The 25,025-nt window shown below is 30.0% G+C and overlaps 2 protein-coding genes, 1 long non-coding RNA gene and 2 other non-coding genes across 5 annotated transcripts; 3 read left to right on the plus strand and 2 right to left on the minus strand.

The window, feature by feature from the left end:
- Positions 1 to 950: 950 nt before the first annotated feature.
- Positions 951 to 3,106, minus strand: LOC107060959 (uncharacterized). The gene is made up of 3 exons (XR_001473664.1): positions 3,032 to 3,106; positions 1,919 to 2,068; positions 951 to 1,313 (listed from the first exon to the last, which is right to left on the minus strand). It is a non-coding gene; the product is annotated as an uncharacterized lncRNA (long non-coding RNA).
- Positions 3,107 to 10,724: 7,618 nt separating this feature from the next.
- Positions 10,725 to 12,329, plus strand: LOC102584842 (universal stress protein A-like protein). Its single transcript, XM_006349476.1, has 4 exons — positions 10,725 to 10,902; positions 11,435 to 11,547; positions 11,817 to 11,935; positions 12,239 to 12,329. The coding sequence occupies exons 1-4, from the start codon at positions 10,725 to 10,727 to the stop codon at positions 12,327 to 12,329; spliced, it is 501 nt and encodes a 166-aa protein (XP_006349538.1).
- Positions 12,330 to 18,874: 6,545 nt separating this feature from the next.
- LOC102594227 (rop guanine nucleotide exchange factor 7-like) lies at positions 18,875 to 22,444 on the plus strand. The gene is made up of 7 exons (XM_006349425.2): positions 18,875 to 19,721; positions 20,052 to 20,168; positions 20,279 to 20,433; positions 20,678 to 20,752; positions 20,842 to 21,132; positions 21,229 to 21,585; positions 21,709 to 22,444. The coding sequence occupies exons 1-7, from the start codon at positions 19,133 to 19,135 to the stop codon at positions 22,201 to 22,203; spliced, it is 2,079 nt and encodes a 692-aa protein (XP_006349487.1). The 5' UTR covers positions 18,875 to 19,132; the 3' UTR covers positions 22,204 to 22,444.
- A 584-nt stretch (positions 22,445 to 23,028) lies between these two features.
- Positions 23,029 to 23,100, minus strand: TRNAP-AGG (transfer RNA proline (anticodon AGG)). The gene has a single exon. It is a non-coding gene; the product is annotated as a tRNA-Pro (tRNA).
- A 1,798-nt stretch (positions 23,101 to 24,898) lies between these two features.
- TRNAD-GUC (transfer RNA aspartic acid (anticodon GUC)) lies at positions 24,899 to 24,970 on the plus strand. Its single transcript has one exon. It is a non-coding gene; the product is annotated as a tRNA-Asp (tRNA).
- Positions 24,971 to 25,025: the final 55 nt, after the last annotated feature.

The raw sequence follows: 25,025 nt of genomic DNA on the forward strand, positions 1-25,025 counted from the left end.
TTAATTGTGTATGTTCATATTTATTATATAAAATATATTAGTTATGCTTATCCGTTGCAACAAACTTTGCATATTTTGCATAAGATACATTATCTATTGAATTATTTGTTGCAATAGGTAACCCATCTGTTGAAAATAATCAAATAAATATGATCACCTGTTACAACAATTAAAGGAATTTGTTACAACAAATGTCTAATATGTATTATCTGTTGCAATAGATGACACATCCATTGAAAATAATCAAGCATATATGCTCATATGTTGCAATGGATGCTTCATATGTTGCAACATATGAGCATTAGTTGCAACATATGAGCATATATGTTTGATCATTTTCAACTGACTCTATATATATTTGATATGAAATGCTTTATTAGCTCATAATTAGTGATAAATAAAGTTATTTAATTATAATTACCTTTTAATTAATAAGTTCAATTATATTTTCAATGTATTGTAAAGTAATTACATGATCAACTAACTGTATTCGTCTTAAATAAAGTCATCAGTTGATTATTTTGATATGAAATGTTTCATTAGTCTATAATTAATGATAAATAAAATTATTTAATTATAATTATCTTTCAATTATAAGTTTAATTATAATCTCAATGCATTATCTGTTGCAATTAGTAACCCATTTGTTGAAAATATTCAAATATATATGATCATCTGTTGCAACAAATATAGAAATCTGTTACAACAAATGTCTAATATGTATTATTTGTTGCAATAGATGACCCATATATGCCCATCTGTTGCAATGAATGATTCATCTGTTGCAACATATGAGCATATATGTTTGAACCGACTCTATATATATGTCATCTGTTGCAATAAGTAACTCATAACTTGTTGCAACATATGTCTATTTTTAATAGTATAGTTTAACATTTTACAAATCTAAGAATAGAATGGAATTCATGGTAAAATTACTGAACATCTATTAAATATAAAATATTGTCACTAACAATTACAAAATATGATTAACTAAATATATACCACCAACTGAAATAGGTGAATCCACCATATATACCACCAACATCGTCAACATGCTCACCACCACTTTTAACACCAACATCACCAATATCAATACCAACATTAACATCAGCATCATCACCAACATTTATTGCAATATCATCAGCATCACCAGGAACAATAAGTGCTTCCCTTTTGATGGTTGTTGCTCCAGCCATTACCTTTTTTATCATATCCACTGTAGGGTCTGATTTTGTGTTAATGATTCCTAGAGTTAAAAAGAATGGCATTTGCAACTCTTGCTCTGTGGGGACAAGCCAGAGATGTACAATCTATAAACAAAAGTAATTTATATTAAAACTAATCTATAAATTATAATAGATAAAATATTTATTATAAAATTGTATTTCTAACAGATGATCATTCTGCTGCGACAGATGGACCATCTATTGGAAGAAAGCTATACAGTAGCAAATTATCAAGTTTTCTTCCAATATATGAGCCATCTGTTGCAGTAGATGGACCATCCATTGAAAGTAAGCTAAACAACAACAAATTATCAGTTTTCTTCCAACAGATGACCCATTTGTTGCAACAGATCGATCATCTGTTGAAAGTAAGTAAAACAGTAGCAAATGATTTAGACTTCGTCCAACAAATGACCTATTTGTTGCAACAAATAGGTCATTTGTTGGATGTAAGTAAATCAGTAGCAAATGATTAAGTTTTCGTCCAACAAATGACTCATCTATTGCAACATATTAGTCATCTGTTGGACGAAAGCAAAATAGTACCAAACTCTTATGTTTTCTTCCAACAGATGACCCATCTATTGCAATAGATGACTATAGATGAGCCATTTATTGAAAGAAAATTAAACGAAAGCAAACTAGATAATCAATTAATTTAAATAAAGATTATTCTATAGAAGACTTACTATATCATGAAGAGGACTGAAGAGATCAACATAATTTATTTTTGGATTGTTCTTGGCAGACAACCACCTAAGAATCCTTGGTTGAGAAATTTCTTCCGAGTAATCCTTGAATAGCTTCCTAAGGTAAGGTATTGCTTCAAATGCCTAAGCCTAAAAATATAAAGATGATGAAAATAAAATTTTAAAATAATTATTTAATAATACAAATAAATAAAATACTAAAATTAGAGGTGAAGTTTACCATGAAAACCTAAGGAAAGCCATATAAATTGTTAGTCTTCAATGATAACTTTGAAAACAAATATTCGACAGTCAAGAAATAGCTTTCATTACCCCATGGGTAATTGTTGAATGCATCCAAATCCTGAGCAAGTACAAAATAATCTCACATAGCAAACTATATACACTTCACAAGTTGGTTTTGACACTTCATACACTTAGAAGCCAGTCAAGAAAATAGTTCACACTCTCAAAATAATCTTAACCAAAAGGGCACACTATAGTTTATATTCTCAAAATAATCTAAACTAACAGCCTATACCAATATACAAAATTAAGATACCATGCCAAAAACCAAGTTCATTTCTAACTTAATTTCTTGCCGCAATGTTGTTTAAACAAACATAACCAAGTGATAAAATCACCAAAATTGAGATCACACTACCCTTTTGTGTCAAATAGATTAAAAGGGAAAAATAAATTTGTATTCATCAAAACAATCCATAGCTTAACAAAAATAAGCTAAATCATTTCATTCCCAATCAAAAGACCGGAAATACATATCCCACTACCTTTTATGTAAAATAGCTTAATACTACCAAAATTGCATATCTCTTCATCAAGTACTCCCTAGCTCAACTTTCATAAATGCGGAAGAAGCTGAACAAGCTCGTTTTCAGTGGGATCACTTTATCAAAATAGTAAATGCAATTTTAGCTTAAGTCACCGGATTTAAAATATAACTGCATTGATCACCCATACGCGACAACAAATTCAACTCAGTACAAAATTATTTTCTATACACGCGTATATGTACTATCTATTACTAAATGTCTATTTTAATCTAGAAACGAAGTATATATTACTGATTAAGCATATAAATCGCACACTAACCTAATCATCTCCAATAGAACTTTGTTACTCCTAGAATTTTCACCAAGTACCTGCAGAAGTGCAAAAAAAAAAGGGTAGATTAGTGAGATAACAAATTACAGAGAATTTAGATTTCCAGGAACCTAATTGGGCAAACCTTTTCAAAATTAGATATAAACCCATGAACTCTTTTCAAAAATACCTGCAGAACATGTCAACCCATTAGGAACCCAATTGGACAAACCCCTTTTCTTCTCCATCTCACCTAAACAAGCAAAAACTTCATTCTCAACCGGAATCGCACAAAACCTGGGCAGCGCTTGAGGGAAGAGTATATGCAAATTGTAACCTCCCTCAGAATAGTCTCTTTGCAATATTTCTTCAAAAAATAAAAAAAATAAAAAACTTGAATTTTTTTCAAAAAAATAAAGCTTTACCTGCAAATCTTTGTTCCCTTGGATGGTTAGAATAGACTACTCGAAAGTTCAAAGTACGGCCGTCGGAAGTTGAAAGTTGCCGGAGAAATTGATTGTCCCGATTGAAGCAATTTTGAATTTTTGAGAGAGGAGAACGTTTTCGTTTGTGAGAGAGAGGAGAACATTTGAGAGAGGGAGTGGAAAGTTTATTTATTTAGTGGGTGGATTGTTTTGTATTTCTAAAAAGATTATAAGTTTTGAAAATGTTAATTGAGTTCACAATTAACTTAATTTAATAGTTAAATGTGTTTGACCTTTTCTTGGTCAAAATAGTTACCAATAGTTAATTCCAAACTTGAAGGATACCTTTCCTTCAATTTTCTGATGTTAGTAAGTGCCAACTAGCAAATCCTCGATTATTAAATGCAAATTTTGTGATAATATGCATGTATTCAATAACCACTAAATTGACAATATTACTCTATTTGATATTTTTAGTTTCACATGACCCCAAGATTTAAATTTTAAATTAAATTATGAGTTCGACTAAGTTCGTATTTTAAACACTAACTTCACCTTTGATGTTCAATTTTTAAAGTCGATTTAGATTGATTTATTTTAAGTATTTTTAAGTTACAATAATTTTAAAGTGATTTTGTAGTGTTTGGATAAGTTTAGAAAAGGCTTATAAGTACTTAGTTTAAGCTATATATATAATGACTAAAATAAGTTAAAAGTTGTAAGTTAGAATTTCTAACTTATAATCTTTGACTTATAAGTCAAAATTATAAGTCAATTCAAACGGGTTTAGAATCTGTTTGAATTGACTTAAAAGTTTGTCAAATTTACTTTTAAGTTAATTTTAGATTTTGAAAGTGTTTGACAAAGTTAAAAAAATAACTTAAAATAAGTTTAAAAAACACCTTAAAAAAATTAAAAGTAAATACTCCCCTACTTTTCATTTTTTTTAAATTTAAAAGTTACTTAAATTTGACTTTTCTTAAAACTATTTTTAAAACTATTTTTAAATCAAACTGCTCTTAATACTTTAATTTAGAGCCTTGCTAATATGGGTTTCAAGTTTAAGAAGATTCTATGAGATTTCCTAAAAGATTACAACTTATCTTGATCTTATTAAAGGAGAAAGCTAGTAGATCAAGGTTTCTACATATTTGCTATATCGATAAAATATTTGATGTCATATACATCTTTACTCTTAGAGTTTTGAATTTGAAATCTTAATTAAGAAAGAAAAGCCCGCTATAATCTTTAGTAGTTATAATATTATTTGATTTAGTTGGGATTTCTTAAACATAATTATATATAGTTTATTTGATAAAAGAATGTCATTTCAACCTTAAAAGTTAAAAGTATAGATAATTAAATGAAATTGAATATTATCTGATGATATATTATATTTTTGTATAACGAGTATTAGGGGTCGTTTGGTTTGAATATGAATTATGATGGAATAAGTTATGTTGGGATTAGTTATGATGGAATAAGTTGTCATGTGATTATTTCTTATTGAGTGTTTGGTTTGTTGTATTCAAAATAATATATATTGATAAATTTTAAGAACAAGTTGTTTGTTTATAAAATTACCCTTCACTTTATTTAAACTTTTAAAAATTTTCTTTGCGAGCTTTAGTTATTCATTTTTTAAAATAAAACTTTTATTTTATTTAACTTAAATATTTTGTTTATGTATCCTCGTGATAAGTCCCATGTGTATTTAAAAATATAATTTTTTTCTTATTTAGCTTAAAAATAGAACTTCCCTCTTAAGTTTGTTAAAGAGAAGAAAATTTATGAGAAATCAAAATAAAATAAACATAAGAATTAGTCAAATAAATTCATAAATAAAAATTATATTTATATAATGTAATATTTAATAGAAAAATATGTATAATTATCATAAAAATAAGGAGTAGTAAATATTATTATACATGGTATTAAAAATAATATAAATATACATAAATGTGAAAAATGATGTATAAAAGGATTTAAAGGGATATATTTGTCATTTACCTATTTTATCCTGGGATTACTATACCACCCAATGTGAGGGATAACTTATCCCGGTACTAATTCATAATTCTGGGATAAGTTATCCCAAGCTTTGCAACCAAACAACGAAATAAAAGGTACTTGAAATTTAACCTGGGATTAACTCTCCTTATCCATCACACCAAACGACCCCTTATAGTACATGAACAATATAAAATACTATTATTTAAAATACATGGTATACAAAGAGCATCGTGTAAGTTACTTGTGGTATAATGATCAATGATCTATCCGTTGATAGTAGGTGTTAACGTATTACATTTTACATTTATAAGCTTCCGGTCAATGTGTATAGAAATGGAAAAAAATATCAAATATATATATGTATTGTTTATTTTAGTTCACACCTATTGTTGGCTAGTTTGTCCATATTAGTTGAGTAAATTAATTATTTATCTTTTGTATAATTCAAGACAAATTTCATTTTATAAGATAATATTATTTCCGTTTCATATAGGTTGTCTGAATTTCATTTTTCGAAAGTTTAATTGTGATTGCTTAGTATTTTAGAATAGATGTTTTCATAAAATTAACATATGGAGAATCACAACTTGTAATATTTATCGTATAATTTTTTAATATTTAAATTTAAAATATAATATATATTCAATTAATTTTATTTATTCAATTTAAAAAATGAGTAAAATTATTTAAAAAATAAAATAAAAATATGACAATTATTTTGAGATAAAAAGGAGTACAATTATTACTTTTACTAATTTTAGAACAAGGGCAAGTAGGCATCAAATGCTAGAGATCGTACACGGAGATGTAGAAAAGGACTATTAACTTGCGTTTGTAGATTTATTTTTTGCCCATTTTGATCTAATCTTTTATTAAATTAAAAATTTTAAAAATCTAACATAATCTTTCATTTTCTTTTAGAAAAAATAATACCTCGTCTTAAAAGATAAAATACATAGGGTTGTGTAAAGATATGGTTCTTTTGCAACTTTATTATTAACTTTTTTAATCACGAGGGTTTAAAAATCATTAATTTACAAGTTACAGACTTTTTTGATAAAAATAGAATATTTGTGTAACTTGATCAATTTTCTCTTTAATACTCCCTCCGTCCCTTTTTACTTGTCCATATTTCCTTTTTTAGATGTCCCTATTTACTTGTCCATTTTGACAAATCAAGAAAAGACAACAAATTTTTTCCTATTATACCCTTATTTCCCTCCAATTTATTTCACTTGAATTCAAATAAGTGGTTGTAATTTTGAAATGAAAAGTTGTCATAAGGGTAAAATTGTAACTTCACTGTGCTAATCATTGTTGCCTTAATCTGTGTGCCATTTCTAAAGTGGACAACTAAAAAGGGACGGAGGGAGTACTTCATTGTCCTTATTCTTTAGTCACATCACTGACAAGTTATAGACTTTTTTGATAAAAATAAGTCCACGAAATTAGCTTTAATTATAAGGAGTAGGGACTCCATTCTTTCTCCTACATCTATATGTCTTTGATTAATTCTCTATTAAAAATACTTCTAAATTTGACGTAAAATATTAATTTTCTTTCTAAATTATTAACGATTTTAAAAACACTTATTTTGTTGACAAAAAATCTTTTGCCTAAAAGAGGCAAAGAGAGGAGCATAATCAAAACGAAAATGTGTTTGACAAAGTACATATGTTTTGGTTCTTATGATCCAAGTGGGAGACAAAATTTTCAATTTTTAATCAAATGAACTTAGTATGAGTGTAGTAAATTCGTACTATTCTCACGTATATTTCACGATCATCTAACATAAGAGATTGGGATGTACTATTCTCACGTATATTTTGATTGAATCGGTGAAAAAAAATAGTATTATAATACTTTCACAAGGAAATTAGGAAGCTTTTAGTATTTCGGTAATTCAAAGTTCAATTTTAGTAATTCAGTAATTGATAATTGAAAATAGGTATTAAATATTAAACATTACGAAACTTTGGTAATTATGTATTGAAGGATAGATATTTTGACAAGATATATTCATATTTCGTCAAATACGCATTTAACATCAATTACATGTTAACTTTTAGAGAAACCATGTGTAGAAGTTAGATCTCCTCTCTCAAGCAGTGACATTACAAATTTATTGGCATAAATCAATTAAAACACCTAAATTACTTGTTAATGTTATCCATACATATGGTATACCATAATTCAGTAGAGGTGAACATTTGATATTCAATTCGATATTTTCAGAGTTCAATTTTAATAATTCAATAATAAAAAGTAGATATAACTTCGATACGATAAATTCTGATTCGCTTTCTTAGCGAAATGCATGCTTCGGTTCACATCAAACATCGCTCTTTTCCCTTTTGCCCCTACCTTGGTGTTGACCCTAGGTTCGCTAGCTTCGATAGTTTGATTTTCAGTTTAAACCCTAGGAATTTATTCTAATGTATAGTATTAATTAAATATTCTACTTATGGTTTCCCTCTTGCATCAACTGGATTATGATATTGGTTTCTATAATTATATATATGGAATCTTGATATATAATTGCATCATTTTTCTTTTACGTTTCGAATTCTTATATGTCCTAATGGAATATTGCTTGCTTGTACACCATTAAGTCACGGAGGTCTACATGACAATATATTCTAGATGCATATTATAAGGAAAGCTTAATACATGGTCATTTTTAAAAAAATTGTCACGATATTTCATTTAGATATTTGAACTAAGTTATTTTTCAATTAAACATGCTAATTCTTAATAAAGTATTTTAATTAAACACTTTCAATTCAAATTTTAAAAATATTTTTACGTGTATTTTCATTCGTCTATCAGATAGTTAATTTAACCACATAAATATATGTCATCTCCTTCATTATAAGCATCAGCCTCAAGTAGAAAAGACCCGAGATTTTATGGCTTATCAACACAAATGTTATAGTTAGAGTAAATGACATATTTTATGTGGTTAACTTAGCAGCTACCTAATAAACGAATGAAAACATAGGCAAAACCGATTTTAAAATTTAAACTAAAAGTGTAATTGGATACAGTTTATTATAATTGATGTGTTCAATTAAAATGGGACCAAATCAGTCACATGCCTAAAGTTATTTTTGGGCCATCTCAATTTCTAGTTATTAATTGAGGGGAAGAGAATGGGCACGACACCAAGCCCACATTTCATTGTTCAGCATATGTCAACAATAAAATTCAAGATTGAAAAGTATTGTAATAATCATAGTACTTTATTTTGAATATTGTAGATATGTTATAATCTTTATGAATTTTCTGATTTTTAAAATTAAAATTTCATTAATTTTTTTTAATTGAGATTTTTGACTCAATTTTATCTTAATTTTGTCGGGGGGCAATAAATAAATAAAATAAAGGCCGATTCAGATGCGGCTAGAAAGGCTCGTTTGAGTGTATTTAAAGGTTTTTTAGTTTGATCTTGATCAATCTATATGGTTTCTACGAAGAATGATAATCTTGACTTCAACTAGCACAAACAGATAAGTTAAATTTAATTTGTATTCCTTGAATCTGATTTTTTTTTCACATTTGAGGAATATACTCTTATATATATATATATATATATATATATATAGATAGATAGATAGATAAGTTAAATTTAATTTGTATTCCTTGAATCTGATTTTTTTTTCACATTTGAGGAATATATATATATATATATATATTGTTATCATATACACTAAGACGGGTGAGATGGGGAGGGAGACGAACGAAATTTGTTATGTATCTCAGATACATGTGAATCACACTCGATACATATTAGTGTAATTCACATGTATCTAAGATACCAGATTCATAGGAGAGTGGCAAGCGAGATGAGAGAGGTGAGGGAGGCGAGATAGATTTGTTATGTATCACAGATACATGTAAATTCACTTGGATACAATGTATCTACAATAAATTACACATAATTTTAACCTCGTGTATCCCGAGATACTGGATATGTATATCTAGACGTATCTGGACGCACCAAAATTCAAAAAGATATATAATATTGCAAACCAGAATGTATCTATGTCATTTGATCTTAAACTAGTGAGATTCATATAAGTTTTCGATGTATAAAGTATATAACATGTATACACACTGAATGCAAATATTTGTGTTTTTTTTTTTTAGTAATATTGGTGGAGCTATGGTGGAGCTGGTATAGCTCCTTTATTTCAATAAACCCAAATATTTACGGATTTGGCTCCCCTTCATTACCCTTTCCCTCCATTTCGTCAAGTACACATATAGATGAGAGACATGTGTACTATTTAATTGTTAAAGGTTAAGATTATATTTCATTAACTAGTATCATAACCATAATTAAGTGAATAAAGTTTTGAAAAATAATTTCTTAACTTTGGTAAGAAAAATATTCCTACAAATCTTAGACCCCTTTGATTTCATTTTATATTTCTATATTCAAATATTAATATTGTACATTATTTAAATCGCTTCCTATGCTAGCAATTTATCTTGAAATATTATGTTGAGAAATTTAAAAAAATAAAAGGAAGAATTATCATTGATGATAGAAATCATATAATAAAATTGGGAAGTAAAAAATGCATTAGAATTACAAATGTGAAAGTATCCAAAAAAATAATCTTTTTTTTAAAAAAAAAACATCAATTTAAAGTCAAAATATTTTGTAAGATTACTGTTAGGCTAAACAAATTAAACGTTATTAAGTTCATGTTCCATAATTTTAATATTTAAATATAAAAATATAAAATAAAATCAATGATACCAAAAATTGAGAAGAATTAATTATTCTTACCAAAGTTAAGAAATTATTTGTCAAAACTTATTCACTTAATTATGATTATGATACTAGTTAATGAAATATAATTTTGACCTTAAACAATTAAATAGTATACATGTCTCTCATCTAGATGTGTATTTGACGAAATGGAGGGAAAGGGTAATGGAAGGGAGCCAAATCCAATATTTACAAACATAGACCCTTAAAAATAGGCCCAAAGGTAATCTTGAACAATAAACATGAAATAATGTGGTTTTCCCATTTCACCCATAAATCATGAAAACAGAAAGAGAAGACCAAAAAACGAAAAAAATGGATCAAATTTCTATACTTTTAACTTCCATTATTCACGTAACACCTCTACTTCAAATCATAATTAGAGAAAACAAAATATATACAAAAAAAAAAAAAACCATTTCCTTGAATTATTTTTTCAGTTTTCACAAGAAAGAAAGAAAGTGGTTATTTTTTTTAAAAAAAAATGGGGAATAAGGGGAAGACAATTGGTGTGGCAGTGGATTTTTCAACGAGCAGCAAAGAAGCATTGAAATGGACAGTTGAAAATTTGGCTGAAAAAGGTGACACAGTTTACTTAATTCACATCAAAACTCACACTCTCAGTGAGTCCCGCGACCAGCTCTGGTCAAAAACTGGTTCGCGTAAGTTCCTTTATTATCAGTGTAATTTAATTTGTTATACATATGTATATATTCATTGAGGAGCCAAAGAGGGTCAAGGGCGGGTTCATCAATTGAATCCCTTTGGCCTAACATTAATAATGTGTTGCAAAAATAGAGTAAAAATATTTTTTTCATAAATTCGAAGATCTCCATAATACATTAGGAATATTTAAGTTTAGTGGTAAAGGGGCTAAAAATAGTATTTCCTCATAAGTAGATATCCTAGGGATAGATGTGATACTCTAATATTTTTCAAAATCGTCTAGTCTGAATTTATGGCTTCGCCACTAATTATATCATGATCACCTGTTTAATTTTTTAGGTAACTAGTTTCATATTATGTGTCTGTAGTTATATTTAGGTGACTTTTTGTTTGTATCATTTAGGTGATGTGATGGAGTAACAATTCTTTTATATTGTCGATTGATATTAAACTATTTTTTTTTAATTTTTGGATAATTTTTCTTTTTGTTTTTTCACTTTATGACGTGGTTTCAATTTATTTTGTTAGCTCTGATTCCATGGGTGGAGTTTAGAGATCCAGAAGTGATGAAGTATTATGATATCAAAAAAACTGATGTCCAAGTTGTTGATTTACTTGATGCAGCTACCAAGCAGAAAGAGGTAGTAATTATTTTGATCTATTAATTAGTACTACTATGATTTTTCTTATAAGTCTAATCATATATAGTCTCTATTAAAAAAAGAAAAGAAATTAACAATATACAAAATTTCATACCTAAATAGTAATATTAATCTCATGCTAACACCATTTAACGACAAATTATTAAAAAAATCCATTTAGTTAAGAGCTACGAATTAGCTAAGAATTACCGAAAAATTCCGTAACTAAGTAATTAGTCATGTCTTGAAAGTATTGATTTGTTGTACAGATAAACATTGTGGCAAAAGTGTATTGGGGAGATGCAAGAGAGAAAGTATGTGACTCTATTGAAGATCTCAGGTTGAATTCTTTGGTCATGGGTAGCAGAGGCCTAAGTACTATCCAAAGGTACTTATTTTCCATTATTCTATCACTATTAAAAAATAGAAAGTACTGACGGGTAAATTCAAATAACTAATTCTATTTAGCAATAAATTATCAAAAAAATGGAAAATATTAGCAGATCAGTTGATTGACTACATGAATTTTCACCTTGTTGATGATGGTTTGATTCTGACATTCTGCACCTTGTAGATAAAAAAAAACATGTTAGTTTCAAGCTATTTAGCGATAAAAAATATGTTATCCCTATGTTGTTTTTTATATTCCATATGACTCATTAACTTTTGGATATTTTATTTTTTGAAACAGGATAATGTTGGGAAGTGTAACAAATTATGTATTGAACAATGCAGCTTGTCCTGTGACTATAGTTAAGGATCCTGATTTCCACAAGCATTGATCACAATTAATTCCTCCAACGTGAGCCTTGATGCTCATTTAATAAGAATGTTTCTACACATCTTTTACTCTTGGAGATTAAGATATATACACCGACATATAATATAAAGAATTTTTACATTATCGAAATAATATAACTGTTTACTGGTTATAACAAGTTAAGTATTATTTTATTTTCTAAGTTATCATCTAATACACGCGCGCGCACACACATATATATATAAATCCCTTTGCTCCAAGAATAATGTTACCATGTACTAGGATTACGAGTTACGACTTGTTGGGGTAAACCATTCAGGGAGTTTAAATAGGAGATATTCACCGATGATGTAAAAATCGTTTTTCACTATCAGATCATTTTTACCTAAATTGTTTACTGACATTTAAATGTAGGGCAGGTAAAAAAGAACTATTATGATAGAGATTTTTTTTTTTGGTAAAATAATAGAGATTCTTAGTAATGCTAATGCTATGTTGTGTGTAAATTACTCACTAGTGCCAAACCTATTGTAGTGTCCCAACAATTCCTAACTTAACAGAAATCTCACTAGTTTAGGAGTTAATTACTTATATACACGTTGGTTTACAATATTCCAAATCTTACTAGATTTTGGTGCGTCCAGATACGTCTAAATACATGTATCTTGGGATATATGAAGTCAAAATTAGATGTAAATTGCTCTAGATACACGTATCCTAGTGGATTCGTATGTATCTTGGATACAAAGACAAATCTTGTTCGCCTCCCCTCTCATTTCGCTCTCTACTCTCCTATGTATCTGGTATCATAGATACATGTGAATCACACCATATATATATATATACATATACATGTAACTAGTGTGTATCTAGTGTAATTCACATGTATCTGGATATATAGAGAAATCTTGCTGGCCTCCCTCCTATTCTCGCTCGCCTCTCTCCCTATTTCAGTGTATCTGGTAGCATAAAACATGTATCTAGTGTATCTCGTATGAAATTATGACTTAGTGATATAAAATATAATTACCTCAAATTATAGAGAGAATTAGTAAATATAATAGGAATATCAGTGTAGAAAGTTTCTCCTAAAACTAACACCTTTTGTCAGGGCTTAACCCTTCTGGGCTCAAAGGACATAAAGCCCAACACTTCTATGTCCAGCCTTATTACAGAAGTGGCCCAATACAATTTAGTTCGCAGTAAAAGCGCTAGCCACTTTAAGCCATGTGATCGAAAAATAGATATTGCGTTTATTAAAGGGCACGTAACTCTGATAATATGTATATTCGATAATATATATATATATATATATATATATATATATATGGTAAATTTGGATTATGATAAATATAGAAATTGTAGGCCTAGTTCATTCGGTTTCGACATTTGAATAAGTTAGGAATTTGGTTAATTTCTCGTGTACAAAGAATTCGTCATTTGACAGTTGACACCACTTCACACAATACGTTAGAGAAAAATAAAAATATTGTAGGATGGTTGGTGCCCTTTGCAACATAACAAGTTTTAGGCACCTAATACTTATTAAATAGAAAACAAATTCCATTTATAAAATTACAAGTCTAAGACATATGCTACATCCACGGCCGTTGAGAGGAGTTTTTCTCTCCTTTTCCTCTCTTTTCCTTTTTATCTTTTTATATATAAGTCTCATAGCTCAATAGGTGAGAGAAGATGGGTTTTGATGCAACGATAAGAGTTACACTTCTCATTTTATATTAATCTGAGTCTCAAGTCATGAAATTATTTGTTTACATAAATATACAAGGTAAAATTGTCTAGCAATTAGGGTGGATGTGCGGGTTTATGAACTTAGTGACTAGCATTGTCTCAAATTCTATATATACTCCCGAGTGCTTACCATCAATATAGTCTAATTTCGATTTGGACCTCAAACATATATAACAAAAGCTTAGTGCACCGAATTATCCACTCACAATTTTTTTTTCTTATTTTAAGTTGAACAACCAAATTATGATCTAGACCTTATTAAATGGAATGGACAACTTTATACCTTCCAAGGAAAGCTACAAGAAAATAAAGTGAAAACCTTATTATTGGTGGTGTTTTAAAGTGTTAGATGCATTGGGAGATACTATGATTAATAGTGGCCCAAAGAAATAAATAGCAAATTAAATATTCAGCTCCCAAAATATACTACAATAATATCATTTTCAATAATGCCCTATTTATAGTCCCGCTTATTCCTTTGTGAAAGTAAGGTCATATTCTTAGCTCTCCCTCCATAGAACCTATATCATTTTCCTCATATTTCTCTTGTCATGTCTATCATAAAAGAAAGAGATATACAATTGAAATATATAAAAACAATACATGTTTTCAGTGTTTCAAGTTTTAAGTAAGGTGAAAATTCAGGTCATCAATCAACTGAATTATCAGAACTTTCGTCTTTATAAATGAACCCATACTAAAAATGCATGAAATCTCGATTCCAAATCATAATTTTATATATTAAGTAATATCAATAACAAAATTGTCATATGAACTAATTCATATTGTCTATATATATCCTAGAGATGATTTTGCATTCGTTACTAGAAATTGTAAGTTTTTTCAAACAATTGTACAAATTCGTTCATTCATAGAATATTCAATCACTATACATCGTGCATATATAATTATCCATTATTTTGTACACAATTAAGTTACCTAGAATCCAATTTTATAGCGTATTAATGAGTAAATTAATTATATATCCATTATTTTCCACTACGAGTACGAGTAAATTATTTGAAAAAAGACAATAGGTAATATTATTTTGATGGGTCAAAAAGTAAATTAAACATGTCACACTGTTTTACACAGTCGATTGTTATTATTATATAAAAAAAAACGATATGATTATAAAAAAAGAAAAAGAAAAAACGCCCTAGGGTTGGGGGAGTTTGGAGCTAGGGAGCGGACCACTGACCAAACTTGACATCCCTGCAAATACAAGCTTCTGCTGTGCTATGTGGACCTCCAAATTTGATACTCCTAACCTCCGACTCAAAATAAGTGTTATTTTAATTTATTTTACGTTTATTAAGAAAAATGATAGAAGTATCTTTTAAATACAATGGCATAATAATGGGAAGCAGATACTAGTTACTCCCTCCGTTTACTTCTACTTGCCTTAACTAATTTATCATATTATTTCTATTAATTGATGTTTAGTATTAAATTTTATAAAATAATTTAGAAAATAAGTAATTAATTGTAAAAGTAAAACATTATCTTTACTTAATATGTTAAAAATGACAAGTAAAAATAAAAAATTATTTATAAAATAATAAAAGCAAATAAGAAAATACTAAATTTTATCTTGGATAACACTTATTTTGAATGAGATATTTATTTGTTTCATTGTTTGGAAGTATTAAATGGGACCCCTTTAATTTGTGAAGGAAGGATTCTGATAGGACAAAAAAAAACATCCTTTTTGATCACTTAACCTTAGTGCTGGCTGGTGGCCTTGGATTTGGCTGCATTTCAGTTTTGTTCTCATCTCTGTATACTTATTAATTACCACAAGCCTATACCATACTACTAATAGAAAATATGTAATTAGCTACAAAATATATTGATAATCTCTGCTAAGCTAATTCATTGCAAAATGAAATTAGCTATCATAGAATTTTTATTATTTAGCTATAAACTTTTGTCTATTATTAATTCATCATTTTCTCTGATAGTAAAGAGTATCGTATTCGAAGTTGAAATTGTAATTTCTTAAAAAGGGTTTACCTATCAATATTGCAATTTCGTAGTGAATCAATTGACACTCACTTGAAATAGTTGTAATTTCTTCATCCTTTAATCAGTGATTTGATGAGTTTGAACTCGAAAAAATTAAGAACGTTTCGATAATAAGCATTTTATCCTTTTGTTAGGTTTATCCAGCGCAAATACAGATCCTAAACTCCAAATTAGTAGTATTTGTCACCCTATGCACTTTTCCATACGTAATTTTCTTGTATAACTTAGCTTTCATCATTGAAAAATAAGCATTTATTTATTTATTTGCAGCAATTTTTACAGAAGTGCTATCTTCTTAAAAGCATCTTCTCTTCTATTTGGATCGATTGTTGACAAAGATTGAAGTAATTTCCTTTTCTCTAATTGAAATTTAAGTGTGTAAAATGGAAGTAGACGAAAATAACATTTGATACTTCAAATAGGGAAATAAATTCTCAACATGGTGGCACAATCGTGTACTATATTTGAGCGTGATCGACCCTAGACTTGTCATTCAAAATTTATTTAGTATTTATTTTGTAAAGTAACCATAGTGAACTTTAATTAATTGATTGATCGTTCTTTACACGACTCCCATGACCCAAGTCATCTTAAGAAATTCAAAATGAACTTTGAAAGTTGAAATATTGTATTAGGCCACTGAAATAAGCAATAATTATGTAAGAGCCCTTGTTTAAGCAAAGCCCATCACAACAACAAATTGATAGTGACATGCCTAATCTATAATCATACATTTTATATTTTCTCTATTTAAATTTATGTGATGCTGTTTAATTCGACATAAAATTTAAGAAAAAAAAGAGAGATTTCTTAAATTGTTGATCTAAAATAAGTAGTAAATATTTGTGTTGATATAAATCATCTCATTAAGAATATAATAAATATTTAAAAATTAAATTATTACTAAACAAAAAAATGTATCATCCTTTTTAGAACGGACTAAAAAAAATTTGTCATATGAATTGAGTTAAAAGAAAGTAGTAAATTTATCATTACAGAATTGACTTTGAATTTGTTGTTTAGTTACATAATTTATTTGCTTTATTCCTATTTTTTTTAGTTATAATTTTGCTAAGGTAATTCAAACATTATCCAACTAAGGGAAGATCTCACTAAATCTCACCAAACAAGAAAAATCTAAAAGCTTAGGTAGTGATATTATAGCTACGGAATTCTTTTTAAGGCCTAAAGTTTACCGTTTTTGAAAGTTTTTCAAAATTTAATGGGGTTGTTTTGTAATTGGCTTGGAGACGAGTTATGAACGTGTTAAATTTTGTATAAGTAATATTTTGTTTGATAATGGATTGTGAGGTAAAATAATTCATATATAAAATTAATACAATGTTTGATTTGCAATTTAAAAATTTACATAACTAATACATATATAAATTTGAACTATGTATTATTTTATGCTAGCGAACATAGAGATGGAGAGAGATGGATTTTGCCCAGCTATTGTCAGATCAAATCACATTCATTTTTTAATGGAATAGGGAACGGGCAGAGCAGAGTGAGTGCCACTGGTTGTTTAATTTGTATGTATCTGCTCTACCCCCACTCACTCTCCTCCTTTAGTACATACATACTAATATAAGGTTGTTAAAGTATCTGATACGGCACAGTATAACACGAGACGATGGAATGCAATGAGGATATGGGATAGATGGTAGAGGGTTGCCTGTACCCAAAAGCGATGATTCACTTGTCCCCTTGTCCATTGGGACCTTGTGGCATACAATCGAAACGACTCCCGCTAGATAGCCACCCCTTTCTCTCTTTTTACAGCGTCGTGGACGGACGAAAAAAGGAAAGTTACAAAACAGGGCAGTGAAGACTCGCGATGTAGACAACAAGCAAGAGCTAAAGAGTACTAAGTAATAACTAATATATGAATAAGCGGGGGGTGGGCACAACATAGGCCAAATCGAAATCCAAACTTTTTGAATATTTGATTTTAGATTTTATCTTTATAATTTATAAATTTTGAATTGAATATCAGATTTAATACTATGAATTTTCGAACATCCGAAAGTCTGATTTTTCTATATGTGTCCATACTAATAAGTACAATTTCCAAATGTTCCAATAGACTAGTACCCTACGTTTCTACCCATTAATTTATAGTATTAAGTTGAATGCAAACTTTTTCTTCTAAATCAAATACATGTATTTTTCTTCTTCCTCACATCTCACTCTCACGTCACCCATGAGTAAGTGGAACTTAATTCATGATACGAGCGGTATGATAACCTCAATCCTTATTAACCATAGAAAGTTATACATTCTAGGAAACAAAAGTGAATTGAGGTTGTTAATAATTATGATTTGTCTTAAATGTTCAAAATTCAAAATAAAAAAAATATTCAAACTGATTATACAAAACCAAACTTAAAAAATCTAATCTATTATTTAATTTTGCTTTAAATTATAATTTCTTCAATTTAAAAACAGAATATTCAAATCAAAATTTTCATATTCAATCCGAACTATCTATCCACAGGCCTACCAAACCATCCCTGTGGGTTGATCCGTCACTTACACGACTCCCGTGAATATATCATATACACCAAACTATTATAACAATATTTTTTTTCAAAACAAACTTGAAAAAATTGAAATATTGTAGTACTCACTATTAGGCTAGTGAAGTAAACAATAATTATGTTTAAGAGCCCTTGTTTAAGCAAAGCCCAACAAAAGCAAATGTCACTATATTTGACATTGACAATGACAGTGTGTGTTTATAGAAGTAAAGGCTCCTCATTTAAAGCAAACCAAATGCAAATACCCATAGCCCACCAAAATACTTCTTGTGCTGTTTCTTTGTCTGCTTTTGTAGCCTCATTGCCATCATTGTTCTCATTATCTCCACCTTCCTTTGCTTCACAACATTTGTATTTTTGCATTTAATCATTGCCCACCTTCACTCTTCTAATCAAGATTCTCTTTTTTTAATTTTTTTTTTTGACCCCATTTCTTGATTTCTTGTCTTTTTTTCATTTTTTACCCCATTTGAGAAGCAGACATGGTTGGAGTTGAAAACTTATGGATAGACTTGAGTCACACCAGGACAAAAGGAGAGATTTTTCTCTGGAATTTCAGCCACAGCTCAAGCATTTTATTCAACTAGACCCTTGTGTAAGTTCCAAGAAAGAGAACCATTTTTCTGTGTTGAAGTTTAAGGTTTCAAAATCCATCAAGAATTTGTATCAAAAAGCTAAAGTGTCAAAGGGTTTTGGAAGTAAAAGGTTTGATTTTGATGGCATTGTAATGACTAACTCTGTTTATTGTGGTTCTTCTCCTGGTTTTCTTGATGATAAAATGGAGGTTTTGTCTGATAAGAGTGATGGGGCAGCAGGGGTAATGGAGGGTTATGGGGAAAATGCTGGAAAAATTGAGTCTTTGGATGAGAAAATTGGCATAGAGAGTAGTTCAAGTTCTGGTTTTTTAGTGTCAGAGGAAAATGTGAATGAAGAAAATAGTGGGTCTGAGGATTCTTGTTCTCCATCTTCAATTGCTTGGCATATTCAGGATGATGAGGTGCAGCATTGTGCAAATTCTGATGTTTCCGAAGAAGTAGAGAAGCCCTTTGTAGATAAAAGGAAGTTGGAGAAACAAGGGTCTTGTTTGTCTGGTAAGATTTTATATGTTCTTGTGCATATTTATATGTTTAGATAGTTGAGTATTGTCTCGCTTATCCTTCCATACTATTTGTCATAGTATTGCTCTAGTAGTTTGTTGTCTGCTCTGAATTTGATTATTATATGTTGTTTCTTATATTTCGATTATCATATTACCTTGTGGTGATTACTGTACACTTTTGTTATCATATCATCTTTGGACTGTTTTTTCATTGAGTCTTGTCGAGAATTGCCTCTCTACCTCCGAGAGGTAGGGGTAAGGTCTGCGTACATTTTACAGTCTGGTCAATAAGATTGTGATTGAACTTGTGGGGATTCTGTAGAGATTGAAATGATGAAGGAGAGATTCTCAAAGTTGCTGCTGGGAGAAGACATGTCTGGTTGTGGAAATGGGGTTTGCACAGCACTAGCAATTTCTAATGCTATCACTAATCTATGTGGTAAGTTATTTTGTTGAGTATTGGATTCAGTTTGTAGTGAGTTTTGATTTTTCAGTTTACTAAGTATACATTCTTTTCCTTCATTTCCCCCCTCTCTTTTTTTCTATTAGCTACTCTTTTTGGGCAAATTTGGAGATTAGAACCTTTAGCTCCAGAGAAAAAGTTAATGTGGCGGAGAGAAATGGAATGGCTTCTCTGTGTTAGTGATCACATTGTAGAACTCATACCCTCTTGGCAGACATTTCCTGATGGCAGCAAACTTGAGGTAAATGTGGTTTCTTCCGGTGATTCAAGCTATCTACCACTAAAGAAAATTCTGTAACTTGGATTGGTGTTTGCATCCTGAGAGCTAGACTCATGTTTTATATCAAACATTTATCATATGCTTAAAACTTCGAAAAATTCTTGTGTTTTGCCCTGTGATTTGGAAGCAATCAGTTTATTGAGCTAGGATAGGAAAAACAAATTGCACGAACATGTGTGCTAACTTATTCGCTCTTTTGTTTTAGGTTATGACTTCTAGGCCACGGTCAGACCTTTACGTCAATCTTCCAGCTCTCCGTAAACTGGACAATATGCTCCTTGTAAGATAGCCTTTCCTTGCTCCTTGGGCATTGAGCCTTTATTGTTCAATGCTGAGTGCTATAGTCTAAAGTGTTTGCCTCTTTCACAGGAGATATTAGACAGTTTCCAAAGCACAGAATTCTGGTATGTTGACCAAGGAATCTTAGCTCCAGAATCCGATGGGTCGTCTTCATTCAGAAATCCTCTCCCTCGTCAAGAAGAGAAATGGTGGCTACCGGTTCCTAGAGTCCCCCCTGGTGGTCTCAGTGAAAATGCAAGAAGGCAGTTGCAGCACAAACGTGATTGCACAAACCAAATCCTGAAAGCTGCAATGGCGATTAACAGCAACAGCTTAGCTGAAATGGAGGTGCCTGAATCATATTTTGAAGGCCTTCCTAAGGTACAGAGCTTTCCCGGAGAAACTAACTCGTGTTTTTATACTAAAATAGACCTGGAGATTACTCATTTTGCAGGTGTTTTATTTTTGATCTTGCAGAACGGAAAAGCTAGCTTAGGTGATCTCATCCACCGATATATTACTTCAGACCAATTTTCACCTGAATGTTTGCTTGACTGCCTTGATTTGTCTTCTGAGCATCAAGCATTTGAGATAGCAAACCGAGTGGAGTCTTCAATTTATGTGTGGCGCAGAAGAGTTCACTCAAAACCTTTTGGAAGTACTCACAGGTCCAATTCAAAATCCTCATGGGAAATGGTTAAGGATTTGATGGTTGATGGCGATAAGAGGGAGTTACTTGCTGATAGAGCTGAAAGCCTTTTGCTTTGCTTAAAGCAAAGGTTTCCTGGTCTTCCACAGACAACCTTAGACATGAGCAAAATTCAATATAACAAGGTTCGACATGAAATCCCACTAACGAGTTTTCGTTTCTTCTTAAAGGAAAGGACTTTTCCTCTCTCAGGCAATCATGATTTATTGACTTAGTACTAATGAACTATATTTCTTGTTGTTCCTTAGGATGTTGGCAAATCTATTTTGGAGAGCTACTCGAGAGTGCTTGAAAGCCTGGCATTCAATATTATTGCACGCGTTGATGACCTTCTTTATGCGGATGATTTGAATAAGCACTCGGATCAATTTGTGCCAATCTCCAAAGTCGGTATCATTGCACATAAGAGCATGGGGACTCCTCTCTCAGTACCTGTCAACGGCACCCCATATAAAACAGCTTTTACCACACCAAGCTTCTCCCCTTCCCAACATATTAGTCCTACAAAGGGAGAAAGATCAAAAATGTTTGAAGGCAGCAAGCTTTCTACTCGAGGCTTTGGTGTGAAAAAGGTTTTAACTGATTATTTGAGCATCGATTCAAAAGGAAAGGACGATTTCAAACGATCAGATTCATGTTCAAGCACATCTCAAGATGTTTCAGCAACTGCGTCCACACGGTCTTCAGAATGTTCAAGAGAAGTTGGCAGCCCATTGACACATGACTCAGATGCAAAAGAATAAGAACTCCTGTATATTTGGCTTCTGAAGAAGCTCCTTTTTGATGTATTTGAGTGTGAAATAGGTGTTTTAGCATGTACTACTTCATTCATCAAGTATCTTGATGGTCATAAACTTGATATCCTCTATTCCTTTAGCCAAGTCTGATGGTAATGTTACATTGGATTGTACAGAAGAATGTTGTATGGTATTTTCCTGTACCATGTATAATTATCAGCCAGTTTTGTTTTTTTCCTAGTAATAATACAAGTACTAAAGATTGTACTTCCTCCGTTCCTATTTACATGTCGTATTTACTGAAAATAGATGTTCATTAATATTTGTCATTTATAAAATTAAGGGATAAGGGCTTGAAAAATATCTCAACTTTGGTCGGATTTGCTGTTGCTATACTAAACTTTCATGAGGATCTATTACCTCCCTAGACTATTTAATATAATATTTTAAACATATATATTTGCCCACGTGGACATAAAAAATAATGCAATAGTAATGTGTCCACGTGGGCACATATATACCTTTAAAATACACTATTAGATAGTAAAAAATACGGTATTAAATAGTCTAGAAAGGTAATAGGTTCTTATGAAAGTTTAGTATCGCAACAGCCAATCCGACCAAAGTTGGGGTATTTTTTAGACCCTTATCCCTAAAATTAATGCATGACACAATTCTTCCTATTTTGTGAAGTTTAAAATGGTGACAATTAAGTTGGAATAGACGTAAGATGGAGTATATTATATTTGAAAATGGTGACAACCAAGTAGGAACGGATATGAGAATTCGGAAGGGAAAAAAATAATCTGTGAACAAAATTAATTTTAATAGGGGGCATTCCGAGAATTGAACTCGGGACCTCTCGCACCCTAAGCGAGAATCATACCACTAGACCAAATGCCCTGTTTGGTGCCTTATTTTTACACTTATGTAATCAAATCATGAAATACAACAACATACACGGTGTAGTTATACAAAGTGACGCTTAAGGAGGGTAGAGTGTATGCAGACCTTATCCCTACCTTAGAAGTTGTTTTCGATAAATGCTCGACTCAAAAAAAAAAAGTATCAGAAATGAAATATGTTAATCGAAATACAATAAACAATAGAACTAATTCAAAAAATTATTTCAAATAAAATCCACACTATACCAAACATTTTGCATATAATAATAGAATGTGACTGTTACATTGTTGAGTTTTCCAATGACATTGGTCTTTAATTTGAAAACTTATAAAATTCATAGTGAAATCAAAGTATTATTAAATATACTTATAACGATTTAACTATATAATATTTGCGTTTTTAGAGTTAGTGCCTTTTCTTAAGATAACCTTTTAGAATAGCTCTTTGACTCTTTTCAATAAAAAAATGTTTATTTTGAAATTACGCTCATTTTATGCTAAAAGTTTTCAATTGCTTATATTATTAATGAAAATTTCACAAAATTCCAAAGTTAATGATGACAAAATTGACTTTTCTTTCATTGATTTTTTCGAATTCTTAACTTTGTCCTAGGAAAGATGTGTATTATGGATTTTTGCTATTTGTCTTTTATATCTTTATTCCTGTCTCTACGTTTTATATTCTTTTTGAAATCATGCATAAAAAAATAGTCAGTTCATTTATGACTAATTTTGTAAAGAACATTACAAGCATACTTAATGCCCTTTTGTTTGTTTGATATAAGATCCAATTATCCAAACAGGAAATTGGAATCGTATGTTACTTTATAAGCGCACAGTTCAAATTCGATAGAATTCATTAATATTGTTTTAATTATATAGATATTATTTAAAAAATATTTACTCATATCTAAAAATTATACATATTTAATAACATATCAATTTTAAAAGATTAGGATCTAGATTTATTTATTTCAAAAATAAAATAGAATAAAGAATGAGATAAAATAGTCTATATCTTGTATATGGATCATAGGAGGGATACAATATGAACTTGTCAATTTTCTGTGATCTAGCTTTTACCAATCACGACATTCCTTGTTTCTCGGAGAAGAAATAAAAACATTGGTCCCATTCGATCAACATAACTTACTTATGAGTGTGGTTACCTACGGACTTCCGACACCCCCACCCAAAAAAAGGAGGATTCGAACCAAAAGGTAAATTTCGAGTCTCCCAAAAGTGTTAAAATCCAATAAATTGTTGACTATTGAAGGTACTAAACTTCTTTAACTTTTAATGCCGAAACCTTGAAAGTAAGGAAGAACCTCTTTTCATTCATAGAATCTCTTCTGAATCCGTCTCAGTTTATAGGCTTTATAATATTTCTGCAGTATTAATGGTTAGCTGAATATCTTTCATTCCTTAAACTAATATTACTGAGTATTCATATTAATTATTTTGTATGTCAAATTACGTGTATAATGTATCTCAACGTGCCACAAAACATTAATGTGCATGATTGTAGTTGGTAATAAATTAAATTAAGGTTCTGAGTTCACTCAAAATTATGGATTTAAAAAGTATAATATTTTTTAGAAATTTTCTAAAATTCTTGGGTTCAATTGAATTTGTATTCAATATGCTTTTCATCTCTTAGAAAAGACATTAAGATTAGGTAATGATTCAAAGATAAATTACTATATTAAGTTGGATTATACTTGAAACACACTTGTAAAGGGTCAAACATATTTGGTGATCAACATTAATTACTAAAATTAATCATAGAACAACAAGTCGTTGTAGTATAGTGGTAAGTATTCCCGCCTGTCACGCGGGTGACCCGGGTTCGATCCCCGGCAGCGGCGTATATTTTTTTTAAAATCAATTGAAACAAGAAAAGACAAATTAAATAACTTAGCA

The sequence above is a fragment of the Solanum tuberosum genome, unplaced genomic scaffold, assembly GCF_000226075.1.
Source record: "Solanum tuberosum cultivar DM 1-3 516 R44 unplaced genomic scaffold, SolTub_3.0 scf00106, whole genome shotgun sequence".
Lineage (NCBI taxonomy): Eukaryota > Viridiplantae > Streptophyta > Magnoliopsida > Solanales > Solanaceae > Solanum > Solanum tuberosum.